General features: G+C 36.7%; 1 protein-coding gene across 2 annotated transcripts; it reads right to left on the bottom strand.

Moving 5' to 3' along the window:
- Positions 1–337: 337 nt before the first annotated feature.
- Positions 338–12,057, bottom strand: LOC131010870 (probable beta-D-xylosidase 7). 2 transcript variants are annotated; one of them, XM_057938558.1, is made up of 6 exons: positions 11,585–12,057; positions 10,259–10,555; positions 3,047–3,216; positions 2,797–2,894; positions 1,075–1,839; positions 338–989 (listed from the first exon to the last, which is right to left on the bottom strand). In XM_057938558.1, the coding sequence occupies exons 1-6, from the start codon at positions 11,990–11,992 to the stop codon at positions 382–384; spliced, it is 2,346 nt and encodes a 781-aa protein (XP_057794541.1). In that variant the 5' UTR covers positions 11,993–12,057; the 3' UTR covers positions 338–381. The 2 variants fall into 2 exon arrangements, with proteins under 2 accessions (XP_057794541.1, XP_057794542.1); XM_057938559.1 differs by having other exon boundaries at positions 10,259–10,560; positions 11,585–11,724.
- Positions 12,058–14,997: the final 2,940 nt, after the last annotated feature.

The raw sequence follows: 14,997 nt of genomic DNA, 5'->3' as shown, positions 1-14,997 counted from the left end.
CCTTGTTGCACCACAAGAGGCAGTGCGATGGTGAGCCCCAAGCTTGCTTACACCAGAAAGAATTGATACGTTAGGTATTTTTATGCACTTATCCGAACGATAAGACATATTCATTAAAACGCAAATACGTTGGGACATAAAGTGATATTTACCCTTAACTAAATACAACTATGCGTGCATTACTAGCAACTTATTTATAGTTTTATAATGATTTATTTCACGAAAATAATTATTTTCATCATAACTCAACACCTGTAGCTCATATTCTAATTGCAGACTTCATTTTATCAAAACAAGGGACAGCCATGAATACAAGATCTGAATTCCAAAACAACTCTAGAAAACAAAATTTCATAACACAAATAATAATGTAGCTATTGTTCAAAGCACAATGTTAATAAGGAACTCTTTATCTTGTACCACCAAATACCTATACCCTTCTTCTATTACCATTGAACCATCTATTTTAGCTGTGGTGAGATGCTCACATGGATTCAATACAAACTCGATTTCGGCTCTTTGTTTCGGATCCAAGCTCACGCTCTCGAATCCCACCAATTGCTTGATGGGCCTTCCCTCGCCGAGCCTTTCGTGCCTGGCGAAGAGAAGAACCGGGTGCTTCCCAGACATGGGCCCAGTGTTCTCGACTGCTACATAAGTCGAGAACTTAAGCCGTTCACAGTTATCCGATCCAATTTTGGAAACAGACAAGGCTCTAATTGAACTTGAATTTGAACTCCAACTTTCATCCGTGGCGTAGGAAGCGGCTATGAAACGGTTCAAGTTGATGGTGTTGGGAGTGGAGAGCTTCAAGTCATAGGAATAGGTAGTGTAGCTTAACCCGTACCCGAACTCGAACACCTTAGGCCCTTTGTAGAACCGGTAAGTGCGACCCGGGTAGCTCGATTTCGGGTCGGGCCTCATCCTCATGTCCGTCATTGCCACATTAATGAAATTCTTCGGATACCAAGTCATAGGTAACTTCCCCCCTGCAGTGTTTAGTGCACACAAAACCTTCAAATTCGATTTCTCTCTCACACACTCACAAAGCTTAAAAAGACACAATTTGTCAACCTGGATTATGCTCCCCAAATATGATCTGAGACAATGCAATCCCTCCAGCCTCTCCTGGATAACCAGCCCAAAGAATGCTGCCGATCTTCGGGTCGTGTTTCGCGAATTCCACGTCCACGGGCCCACCGCAGACCAGCACCAGGACGACGGGCTTCTTGGCAGCGGCAGCAACAGCCGTGATGAGGCTCTGCTGCATACCCGGGAGGCCCAACTCGACGCGGTCATGATCCTCCTTCTCCTGAGTCTGGTCCAAGCCCATCACCAAAACGACGTAGTCCGCCTTCTTGGCTGCAGCCACAGCAGCCCTAGTCGAGGCCGTCGTGCAGTCAGCGTTACTGCAGCCCTGCACAAACAGGGTGTTGGAGACATAGCCTTTGAGGGCTGTAAGGACCTCCACGTTCCTGCAGGGAGGGCCGTCGTAGTCCCCTCGCAGCACATAGGCATTGGCCGCGTTGTGGCCCACGACGGCCAGTGACCGTGTCTTTGACTTGGACAGAGGCAGCAGATTGGCATCGTTCTTTAACAAAACGATGCCATTTCTTGCAGCCTCGAGGGCCAAGTCTTGGTGAGCCTGGCTGCACACGTCGGCCCGGCCGATGTTGCCGAACAGGTTGCGGCTCGGGTTGCCGTCGAACAAGCCTAGCCGCATCCGGACCTCGAAGAGGTTGTTGAGGGCTCGGTCTACCTGCGATTCGCGCACTTTTTGTTGTTGAATTGCTGATTTGGTGTAGTCCTTCAAGTATGAGCCACAATTCACATCCATGCCTGCATTTTTTATTGGTTCGGTTTTTCTGTTACATTTTTATGTCGTCTCGTGTTTCAATATTATTAAAGTGGAAACATAATGTATAATGGAATTTATAACAAGGAGACGTTTGCATTGAATGATTAGCTTAAGCTTTAGCTTTAATAGATAAAAGTAGTAGGTTAATTCCTTGTTTACTTGAATGAATTGAAACTTTTTCAAATATCCCACGATTCTTGATTATTTCTGTAATTTAAGCTAGTTTTATCTGATTCATATCCTATTAAGAGAATGAAATTGAAAAAAACCTAATTTAGGGATAAAAATACTCAATTATGCATTTGATGAATTATGCAAAGTAAATGCCTCCAAGAATATAAGATGAATCAAAATGATATTTTTAGTGTCCAAGAATATATAAATTAACTTACTATGTGCAAAAATCACATTGATAAAACATCTGCAACTCAAATCTCCTCTACTGACCGAAGAAGAACAACATCAACAACATATTTATAGATTATAAATTATGATCGTCCTAGTGATCATTATAGTGTTTTCCAACAAAATATTCAACTACATTGCACGGTTTTATCTTAGCTACTCACAGCGACTATTTAAGGGTCCATTTTCAGTAAATTTATTTAAAAATGGATGGCAGCTCGAACCATAACATTAAATTCATTTTGCGGAACATTTGTTAGCATGATTCATGTAATTTTGGTCACAAAAGTAGGTGAAGCCTCATTAGAATTTCCACTTAAAATGTGACAGGTGGTATGAATTTTCACTAGAGGACATGAATTACCTTAAAAAGGAAAACGAAAGGCAAACAAACCATATAAGCTCAATGTAATACATACCCACCCAATATACAATTCTCGGTAGCTGGACATGTTTGTTTTATGTTGTTATTTTAAATCGAATAAATATGATTAATTTTGAATAAAAATAGAAGAGAAAGGGTACAAGCATACCAGCTTTGAGTGCAAGTGCCACAGCGTCTTCAGGCTTACGCACATACTTGTGCTTTTCATAGATGGTAGCAACCGCATCGCAATCAGACACGATATACCTGATCAAAATCCAAGAATCAAGCTCACTCTATTCATAAAATCAAGAGATTGGTTAATTGACTTAAAACATACACTAAAATACAAGAAATTAAAAATTAAAAGTGAGGCAAAAAAATGAGATAAGAAAATGCATGTGAAATGACGAATTTACCCATGGAAACCCCACTGCCCGCGGGCAGTTTTGGTGAGGAGATTACGGTCAGCACAGTTTGGAACTCCATTCACACTGTTGTAAGCACACATTATTCCACTGGCCTTGCCTTCTTGCACACAGCTTCTGAAAGGTGGCTGATATGTGTCTGCCAAATCTTGCTGCGTCACCTATATCAAAATGTATTTTTTTGCTTTGGAAATTAGTATTAATATCATCGGTTTTCATTTTGATGAATCTTAATTTCACTCGCAACCAGAAAATTAAGTAGATTCACATAAACTAGACAAATTTTTTAGGTTCGATTTCAACGTAACAGCCCGGTATGCACAAAATAAAAACAAGTTTTGGTGAAATTTGAGTTCATAATCTTTTCGGACATGATTCATGAATTCGACACGCTATCGCTATCGACTAAGAGGGTGTTTGGCTAACTTTATTTTAAAAGCTTATAAATTATACTACTTTCTTCGTCTCATTACAAGTGACTCGAAATTTTTCGTTACGAAAATTAAAGAGAATGTGTAAATTTGTTAAAAGTGAGCCTACACTTTTTTAAGGGTTAAATTTCTTCATTTATAGAAATAGGTCATTTTTTTATTTATAGAAATAGGTCACTTATAGTGGGACGGTTTAAAATAAAATACAGATCACTTTTAGTGGGACGGATGTAGTAATAATTTATGTGATATTTTAAGAGTTTTTTAGATATAATTTTGCAAGAGTTTATAAGTTATCAAAATATTTAGATAATTAAACTTATAAGCTAGATATATATTTTTTTTGCCAAAGAGAGAAAATATATGTTAGAGGGAAAATTAAAAAGAGATGAACTTAAAATGGTATATGATAAAAATAACAAATTATAATTAAATAATATTTGTAAAATAATTGTTGCATATAAAATTATGAGAAAATAAGAGTAAAGAAACTCATCTTTTTGAAACTTATAAGCTCTTGAAACTTATTTTTAAATCTTATAAGTTATTTATGAGTTTATTTTATCAAATATTTTAAAGAAGCTCATAAATTCCTAAATAATTTATAAGCTATTTTAAAGAGCTTATAAACTCAGCCAAACGCCCTCTAATTCACGACCAAATACGAGTCGTGTACAAGTGTGTTTCAGTTATACAGGGATTTATTGAAAACAAATTACAATTATTTGGGTATGATGAATTGAAGTAACATGACTTATTTCAATTTTATTTATGGACGGATGGAATACAATTCCCTCCGTCTCAACTATCTTGAAATCTTTTTTTGGACATGAGATTTAAAAAAATACATTTTGTGTGATTTTTTTTAGGCATGAAATTTAAGAAATACTCCCTCCGTCTCAGAAATAATGGCTTGTTTCTTTTGAGCGCGAAAATTAAGAAGTGTTAAATTAAGGAGATAAAGTGATGGGCTACATATTTAAAGATGTTATTAGTAAAATTAATTGTTAGCTAATCTACATCAATTGAATTAGGGAGAAATTTATCCAATCTGCTGAAATCCATCCCTAAATTAATTCCAGAAATTCATCCCTAAATTTCATCCCTAAATTCAAAATTCATTCCAGAACAAAGTTTCATCAAAATCCAAACTTGATCCCTAAATTCAAAATGAAAAATTATCACAAAAGCTTCAAATATGGAGAAGAGTAGAGAGAAAGAGGCAGCGCCGCCTTCGCCTTCGCTGCTGCTACAAGTCCGACGAGTAGTCGTCTCTTTCTTTCGTTGCGCCTTTGCCAGAGAGTGAAGGCGGGAGCGCGGAGGCGACGACCGCCTTAAGGTTATGCAGTCACTAGAGGGTTGAGGCGCGAGCGAACCAGTGAAGGGAAAAGGCGATAAGTGGAACCGGCAAGGCTAGAGAGGGAGAGAAAGAGAAACTTGTCGCTGCTTTCGCCTCACCGTTGCAAGGCTTGTGTGGAGGGTGGAGAAGGCCTACTGGGACCACGGTGGAGAGATGAGAGGCGGATAGAGGCGGTGGAGAGATGGGAGATAAAGGCGGTGTAGTGAGAGAAATTGGAGTAGAGTGATGGGAGATGGTGGAATTGGAAAGACGGAGGCGGTGGAGTGAGATGGGAGATAGGAGGGGGTGAAATAATTAGGATTTTGTTGGCATAATTAAAAATTTTAATTAAGTGTTAATTACAGCCCAAAAAAAATACTTCCTCCGTTCACGAAATATTGCCCTACTTACCCATTTTTTCTTGTCCACAAAGTAATGTCGTACTCTGCTTTTTGTACCACTACACCCTCTTTTCTTTCATTTATTTACCATCAATTGTTACTAATGGACTCACATAGGGTTGGTAAACCGGTCGGTTCGATTTTAACCGAACCGATTTACCGGTTAACCGGAACCGGTTAAGGGCCATTTCCCTAACCGGTAACCGAATCGGTTAACCGGTAAAATCGATTAATCCACGATTTCTCAATTTGTCCGAATTTAACCGGTTTTTATTTTAAAAAATTCAAATTTGTAGAATGTCTGCAATAGGATTTGAACTCTTGACATTTGAAAGAAAGAATAAGGTCTTATCCACTGCATCAATTCATAACTTATGATAATTTAGAACAAAAAAAATTATAGATACTTGAAATATTAATGTACTCCCTCTGTCCGCCAAAAGTGGGGCACTTTAGGTGGGCACGGGATTTAATAAAATTGGTGATGATTTTGATGTAGTGGAGAAAGGGTCCCACTACTTTATGAGATATGTGGTTGAGATTGAATTTGAAGTGGGCTTTTTTGTAAATAAAGAGTGTTTGTAAGGTTAAAATGTTAAAGTGAATGGTGGACCATTTCCTTAAAAGGAAAGTGGTACACTCTTTGCGGACGCCCGATATAGTAATTGTGCCCCACTTTTGGCGGACGGAGGGAGTATTATTTAAATTAAAATATTAAAATATAAATTAATTAATTTAATATAAAATAAATCGGTTAATCGGTTTAACCGGTTAACCGACCGATTAAACCGATTAGAGATGAACACACTAACCGATAACCGAACCGAACCGATAAAAATCGGTTATCAGTTAACCGAAAATCGATTTTTCCAGTTCGGTTACGGTTAAAACCGATTAACCGAAACCGTTTTACCACCCATAGATTCACCATACAACAACTTATTTCATTTTTATATTCTACTTTATTACATTTTATTACTAATGGATCCACCACACAACACCTTTAACACTTTAGTCAACTACCCTTATATTTCACTCACAACCACTTTATCAGCTTTCTTAAAACCTGTGCCGAACAGTAAATGGGGTAATACTTTGTGGACGGAGGGAGTAGGTGAAAAAAAATATCTCAAGATAAGTTGGACACCTAAAAAGAAAAATGTGTCAAAGTAGAAAATGTCTCAAACTAAAGGGGGTGTATTCGTTGTGGATTTCCATGGAATTCACATAGATTCCAGACGATTTTCAAAGAATTCGTGATTGAATTTCACTGATTTTCGAAGACTTTACGGGATAATTTTGGAATTGAATTCCATGAAACCAGCGCCCGCTAGAAGAGACCCAGCGCCCGCGGAGTCCCAGCACCCGCTGGAAACCCAGCGGTCCGAGCGCTGGAAATATGGCCTATATATACATACTCAGCGGGCGCTGGTGCCCTAATTCTCACATTCTCTATTTTCGACGCTATACAGACAGCTCCCAAGCCTCCCAGCCAAAACTGAAAAAATCACCACCACTTCAGTCCCTTCCATACCACCACCCTCTCCGGGTCCGAACCAAGAACGCCAACGTCCGTAGAGGCGAGGAGGAGCCAACTTTGATGGAAAGGTACGAATGTCCCTTTGACTTGCAAACCGAACTAGGGGAAAAAATATTTAAGAAATTTAACATGAACTACATTACTTGTCCGCATTACTTGGATTGGGACTTGGTTATTGATTTGAAACTTGAGCGGTAAGTTGCTTTGTATTTGAATAATCTAGGGATGAAAGAGTATGCTAGAGATATTGAATTTTTTGGGTATATATGATCCTCTATGTTATGAGTTCATGACTACTGTGGTTATGAGTGGTGATATGAAATGGATTAAAGCTAGGATGTATGAGCGATAGTATAAAATTAGTTTGGCTAGAATGAAAGCTGTTTTTGGTTTCCTTACTTTTGGATTATCTGATAAACCTCGGGGATGGAATGTTAATCAAGTGTAGAATCAATTGACTGGCTGTGATAATTAGGATAGTTCGGGTATGCCTAGTGGGTACATTAAGGATCCGGCGTTGTCTATTGTTCATAAATTTATTGCATATAATGTGTCTGGAAAGGAGCACGCGAATAAGGTGAATGCATATGAGGTATTTTTGCTGGCTTGTGCTTTAGATGGCACAAAAGTGTGCATCTCACAGTTTAAAAAGCGTGGGTGGGCTGGGCTGCCTAGGCCCAGCGACCGCGGCAACCCAGCGCTCGCTAGACACTCTCAACGATTGCTGAGTTCCAGCGCTCGCTGGCTTCTTGGCCGCGGGCGCTGGAACTCAGCGCTCGCTTAAAACTTCATGGATTTCAATTCTCGTGGTTCTTGGCCGAATTTCGTCGTGTGTTTTTTTTGGATGGAATCCATGAAAGTCATTCCAGATTTTAAGTCAATGGAACAACGAATACACCTAGGGGGTGTATTCGTTGTGGAATTTGATGAATTTCTATGGATTTTAAAAGTCTGGGTGTATTCGTTCAAGACTTTTAAAAGTCTGCAGAAATCTGGGTGTATTCGTTCAAAACTTTTAAAAGTCCATATAAATCTGGATGTATTCGTTCAAGGCTTTTTAAAATCCATACAAATCTAGGTGTATTCGTTATTCCATTGACTTAAAATCCGAAATGACTTTGATGGATTTCATCCAAAAAATACACACGACGAAATCCGGCCAAGAACCACGAGAATTGAAATCCATGAAGTTTTAAACGAGCGTTGAGTTCCAGCGCCCGCGGCCAAGAAGCCAGCGAGCGCTGGAACTCAGCAATCGTTGAGAGTGTCCAGCGAGCGCTGGGTGTGCGCGGGCGCTGGGTTCCCAGCGGCCGCTGGGTTGCCGCGGTCCCAGCCCACTCACGCTTTTTAAACTGTGAGATGCACACTTTTGTGCCATCTAAAGCACAAGCCAGCAAAAATACCTCATATGCATTTACCTTATTCGCGTGCTCCTTTCCAGACACATTATATGCAATAAATTTATGAACAATAGACAACGTCGGATCCTTAATGTACCCACTAGGCATACCCGAACTATCCCAATTATCACAGCTAGTCAATTGATTCCACACTTGATTAACATTTCATCCCCGAGGTTTATCAAATAATCCAAAAGTAAGAAAACCAAAAACAGCTTTCATTCTAGCCAAACTAATTTTATATTCTCGCTCATACATCCTAGCTTTAATCCATTTCATATCACCACTCATAACCACAGTAGTCATGAACTCATAACATAGAGGATCATACCCAGAAAATTCAATATTTCTAGCATACTCTTTCATCCCTAGATTATTCAAATACAAAGCAACTTGCCGCTCAAGTTTCAAATCAATAACCAAGTCCCAATCCAAGTGATGCGGACAAATAATGTAGTTCATGTTAAATTTCTTAAATATTTCTCCCTCTAGTTCGATTTGCAAGTCAAAGGGACATTCGCACCTTTCCCTCAAAGTTGGCTCCTCCTCGCCTCTACGGACGTTGGCGTTCTTGGTTCAGACCATTATGTCGTTGAAGGTGACTGGAGAGGGTGGTGGTATGGAAAGACTGAAGTGGTGGTGATTTTTTCGGTTTTGGCTGGGAGGCTTGGGAGCTGTCTATGTAGCGGCGAAAATAGTGAATGTGATAATTAGGGCACCAGCGCCCGCTGAGTATGTATATATAGGCCATATTTCCAGTGCTCGGACCGCTGGGTTTCCAGCGGGTGCTGGGACTCCGCGGGCGCTGATTTCATGGAATTCAATTCCAAAATTTTCCCGTAAAGTCTTCGAAAATCAATGAAAATCGGGGTGAAATCCAACTACGAATTCTTTGAAAGTCGTTTGAAATCTATGTGAATTTCATGAAATTTAAATTCCATGGACTTTTTAAAGTCTGTGGAAATCCATAACGAATACACCCCCTAGATTTGTATGGATTTTAAAAAGTTTTGAACGAATACACCTAAATTTATATGAACTTTTAAAAGTCTTGAATGAATACACCCAAACTTTTAAAATCTATAAAAATCCATCAAATTCCAGAACGAATACACCAGTAACTCGAGCGAAAAGAGTATTTAACTAATCTTGAAGAGTGAGCCGACACGGCGGTGCGTGGGTCATAGCAATCTCATAGTAAGAAAAGATTTGTTACATGATGTCGTTGACCGTAATTAGTGGACTATGGTTCACCAAATTAAATTTTTATTGATTAAAAACTGAAATTTTCTTGGAAAACCCGTGATTTATGGGCCTGTATTTTATTCTAATAATATTCTTACTCTTTTGATGTAACAACACAAGCACGCATCCTAACAAAAGCAAACAACTTTATTAGCCAAGCAAGGAGACAGCTTCAATAAAGGGCCTGTGAGTCTGTGACATATGTACCATCAATTATTTTCCAACTATGTAGCCAGTTTCATTCTAATTTTTCTTTTTCCGATCGTGAATGTATATTACTAGAAAATTCCGAAAGAAAGATTTTTTTTTTTTTGAGATATTAACTTTAAATCAAGAACTCAAACCGCATCACCTGACAGATGCTCACATTCACATATACACAATTTCAGGATATAATAATCTCCTACTAAAATATTTTTGTACGTTAGTACAAATGCTGACTAGCTAGTGTCTAGAAAGATGCAAAAGTAATATAATTGACACAAGTATTTGGAAAATTACCGTAAAAATTGGGGTTAATTATCATATCTATAACACAAATTTCATTTTGACATATTAACATTTAATGAACTTATTATGTCAAACCTAGAATTGATCGATTTCTTTATACCGAATAATTCAATCAATATTAAATTTGAATCTAATAAATTTATTGGGTTCTAATATGTCAAAGTTTGAATTTATAATATATTTTTCATATACTGAAACACAATCGACCCAAATTTTAGGTGCAAATAAATGTGAACTTTCCTACAACTTGGAGTTAATTAAGATTTTAGATTAAACCAAACATGCTTTTCTATGTGTTTATGGATACAAATAAAATGAAATTGGATTTGAGAATTACCTTGGCATCAAAACCCATGCGACTAACACTCTTCCAGTTGTCCAAATCGTAGGCAGTAAAGTGTTTACAGCAAGCGGATGCAAGGAGATGACCATTTTGCCCCCCTTCGTATCTATCACCCTGGATACCTCTAACATGCGCCACGGCGTATTTTGCGGCGACCATTGGATCTTCGCCAGGTGTCTCCTGCCCTCTCCCCCACCGTGGATCTCTAAATATGTTTATGTTTGGTGTCCAAAATGTCATACCTTGCGCTTGCCCTCCATTGTACATGCCTCTTGCCTCTCTCCCAATTGCCTACACTAACAACATGTAATGTAATATACAAATAAAATAATTTAATTTTATTCATGATAATATAATTATAAATACCGTGTATCACATTAATGGAGATAATGTATCAGAATAAAGAAAGCTCATATTATGATTGATTCAGCTAAGTTTGTGAGACATCATGGCGTAGGAGTAGCTGCATTTGCCATCATTATCAAAACTATTCATGATTTGGATAATTTTAGTGAAGGTCGAGTAAATGCTATTATTGGACATATATTAATATGAGTACAATATCTCCCCTTACTTATTATCATTTGTCAAGTGTATAATTTATCAATAAGCATAATCCGAGGAAAGGATTTGCAGGTACTGAGCTATTCACGTCATGGAAAAACACTCTTGAGTTATTTGTTGTACATGCATAGTTTTATCATATACTCTCTTATCTTAATTTTTTTAACTAATTATTTATAAATATAGTATAATGATTTGTGAAATTCATATGCGTGATAATCTACCGACAACAGAGAATCTAATACTCCATATATGACTTTTATATCACGCCTACATACAACAAAATGCAGCAAATAAATTTATCAATTGAAGTTATATTAATAAAAGAGAAAATTATTTCTTAGTTTTCAGTTCTTAACCAAGCAATTAAAAGCATTATAGGTAAGCAAATCTAAAATTATAGTCTCAAATCCAAAAGACACCTATTGAAAAATATTTTCTTGCAAAAAAAAATACTCCAACATTGCCTATTTATGATTATATTATCTCCAACATCGTTATCTCAAAAATATAAAATAAAATTATAAAAAAAAAAAAAAACTCTCCAACATTGCCTAATATATAATTAATTTAAAAAATAATAAATTAAATTAAACTATACGATTTTAGATTGAACAAGAAATTATCATTTATTACATGTATCGAAATACGAGAATCGATTCAAATATTCATAAAATTATGTGTGAAATGTAATTTTGTCTGTACATGGATACAAATTAATGAATGTTATAGAGGATATATGTATTTTCACCGTACCTGGCCAATGCGGTACCAAAGCCGGGAATCGAAGGTGGAGGCGGAGAGGATAACTTGGGGGAAGCTGGTGGCGCCGCCGATTGCGCCGCCGTAAGTGACGCCGCGGCCATAGCCGGAGACGCCGTGCAGCGCCTCCGACCACCACTGGTAGGCGGGGACGCCGAGCCGTGGTATGGCGGCGGACGAGTCGACCAGTTGCGAGATCTTCTCGTCCAATGTTAACCGCGAAACGAGGTCGCGAGCTCGCTGCGCAATCGGCAGAGATTTCTGGCAGAACTTGAATGATTTTGTTTTTGGATCGGCTGAATCGCACGAGAACGGCGGCTGAGTTGAATCGCCGCCGCGCGGGATGAGGAGGAGGGCGAGGGCGAGGAGGAGTCCGCCGCGGAAATAGAAATGGAGCTCCATTGTTAGTGAGTAAGGATACGAGGGAAAGATAAAGTAGATATCAAATGAATATATTTGCAGTCTTGAAAGCAAGGAAAGTTGCTAACTTTGCGATTATTTTAATGGTAAATGAGATAATACATTTTCACAATTTTCGCACATTTATTATAATAATAAAAATTTTCGGATATGATATATACTCTAACCGTCCCATTAAGCATGACTTCTTAGTTTTGACACGATTATTAGGAAGAATGGTGATTAAAGAATAAAAGTGATAGAAAATAATGGAGCCCGCAATTTTTTTTTGAGATAAAGGGAATTCCTTTTTTAGAAATGACTATTTGTAATGGAATAACTCAAAATGGCCATATTAAATGGGACGGAGGGAGTAATAATTTTTTCAGTCAGCACATTCTTATTCATTTTATCTCAAATGGTGAATAATACTTCGTTTGTCCACTAAAAGAACTTTCTATTTTTCTTTTTTGGAACGTTCACAAAAAAAATTATTACCTATTTTTGAATCATAATTATAACATATTTTCACAATTTTCAATACATTCAATAATTTTTTCTTCACCCTTGATATATTCAACAACCTGTTTTTTTAAACTCGTGTCACTCACTCCTAAAAAATTCTTTTATTGACAAAGGAAGTATATTATTTTTGAGTAGTGGTATGAAAATATTTTTCAATATTTTATCCACTCATTTAATAATTTATTCATTATTTTCAATTATAGCGGTGTGAAAATATTTTTTAATATTTATCCACGCACTGGCTGAACATAGTATGTATGTTTATTATAGTGTCTTTTCTTAATTTCCTTTTTGTTTTTATGAAGAAGAAGAGTGGGGGCAATATATTCTAGAGGTTTTTTTCTTTTTAGCATTTTAAGAATGGGGCGTAAGTACAAAAAAATTATTACTGTGATCATTATTGCATTAAATTCCCAAATTTCTGTTTGTGTGCGTGGCATATTCGGCCCCCAATAGGCCAATACAATTTTGGTGACTAGCTAGATGTATGATATGGCGCATTTAGTTTGTACTTATACTAAGATTTTGATAATGTTAAACGATGTCATAAATCACTTATTAAAACTATTATTTACAACAAAATTTAAATGTACTCCCACCAATCAATCACACTAAAGATAATCGTTAGCTCAAATGACAAAATTGAGGCATAAAAAAAAAATTCTTTGTGAGAGATTTTGGATTTAATTCCTCTTGCGTACGGTGTAGTCTTTTTACTTTTGTGTGGCGTAGTGGTCTCGCCTGCTACATGCGGTTATTTTCCCACTTTTCTTGGGTTTAATGTAATTTTCCCACCTTAGTGGTGTAGTTCAATTTTTTTGGATCAATTTCGCTTGCATGCGGTGTAGAATCCTGTCTGCGGGCGATGTAGTTTTTCCACATTTGTGTGATATATTGATCCCGACTGCGTGCGGTTAGGTACGATTATTTTCTCATATTTGTGTGGTGTAGAGATTCCGTTTTTCCATCTTTACATGGTCTAGAGATCTTACATGTGTGCGAGTGATTTATTTGATTATATAATAAATATCTCTTGTAATTAAAAAATATATATATATTACTATAATGCAAAATTTTAATTAATTTATATTATTTCTCAAATAGTGAAAAGGTTGAGGAACTCAACATAAGTATATAACCTATTATCTATCCTGAACATACTTAAATTTATCAGACAGCTAATTCGCAGTCGTCATAAATGGAATGAATTTGTTATGAAATTGAATTTCGATTTTATTTATCATCACTGTTAAACAGCACCGTATTCCAAGAGGAATTATAAATCTCATTAACTTATTGTTAGTCAAGAATCCAAGATCATGAATTAAATAATTACATGTCTGAAAAAATCTTTTTAAAAATATATGATGGTCATATATATAATTAAGATCTTTAAATATGTCAGAATAAATATATTAATTTTAAAGACATCACATGTGCCATGTAACTTCAAGTCCAAAATTAATGCACGTATTTATGACTGGGGTATGCCGTACAAAGAATGATATCCGTATTTATTATTATAGTTTTAATCTCAAATCTCAAAATTTCATTCGTATTTCATTAAGACAATTGACGTATAAAATACAAGTTCATTATAGATGCAGAGTGTCTCACAAAATAATAGTAGTATTAAAAATAATACTTCCTCCGTCCATGAAAGAACTTCCTAAGAGGGAGTGGCACGAGTTTTAAGAAAAAGATTGTTAAGTGTATTGAGAGTGAAAAAAAGGTTATTAACTGTATTGGAAATGGTGAAAATATGTTATACTCCCTTCGTCCACGAAATGAGTACCCATATTTTCTTTTTCGTCCGTCCACGAAATGAGTACCCATTTTCCTTTTTGGCAAGTATACCTCACACATCTCTTTAATTAATACACTCAAAAAGTGGGACCCTTAAACTATTCACACTACACTCCATATATTTCTTAAAACCCGTGCCGTCCACAAATGAGTACTCATTTCGTGGACGGAGGGATTAATTAATATTGAGAGTTGTGAAAAGTAAGTAATTATAAGTGGTGGTGTATAATCCAAAAATAGGTAGGAAGTTTTTTTGTGGACGTCCCAAAAAAAAGATACGAAGTTCTTTCGTGGACGGAGGGAATATAAAATAAGTTGTTAAATGAAGGCAATATACTATTTATCTCTATACTTTCTCTGTAACATAAGAGAGTATTAGTTAGGAATGACGCAAGTTTGAACAAAAGGTCGTAAATAATTTGTTGAATGGAAATGAATGATTGTTGTTGAATTGATTATGAAATTATGTAAAAATGAGTAGTTGCGGTTAAAAAGAGAAAGTGATACTTACTTTTGAGACGAACGAAAATGAAAAATATGATATTTTTGAATGGGAGGGGGGAGGTGTATATATTTAAAGTGTACAATATAAGTAAGTGTTAACGGGCAGTAAAATATAGTACTCCCTCCATCCCAATAATGTTGTCCCCTTTCTTTTGGACACAGAGATTAAAGAG

This window comes from Salvia miltiorrhiza, chromosome 2, assembly GCF_028751815.1.
Source record: "Salvia miltiorrhiza cultivar Shanhuang (shh) chromosome 2, IMPLAD_Smil_shh, whole genome shotgun sequence".
NCBI lineage: Eukaryota > Viridiplantae > Streptophyta > Magnoliopsida > Lamiales > Lamiaceae > Salvia > Salvia miltiorrhiza.
The sequence above is the reverse complement of the archived record's forward strand: the minus strand, read 5'-3'. Positions and strand labels throughout refer to the sequence as shown.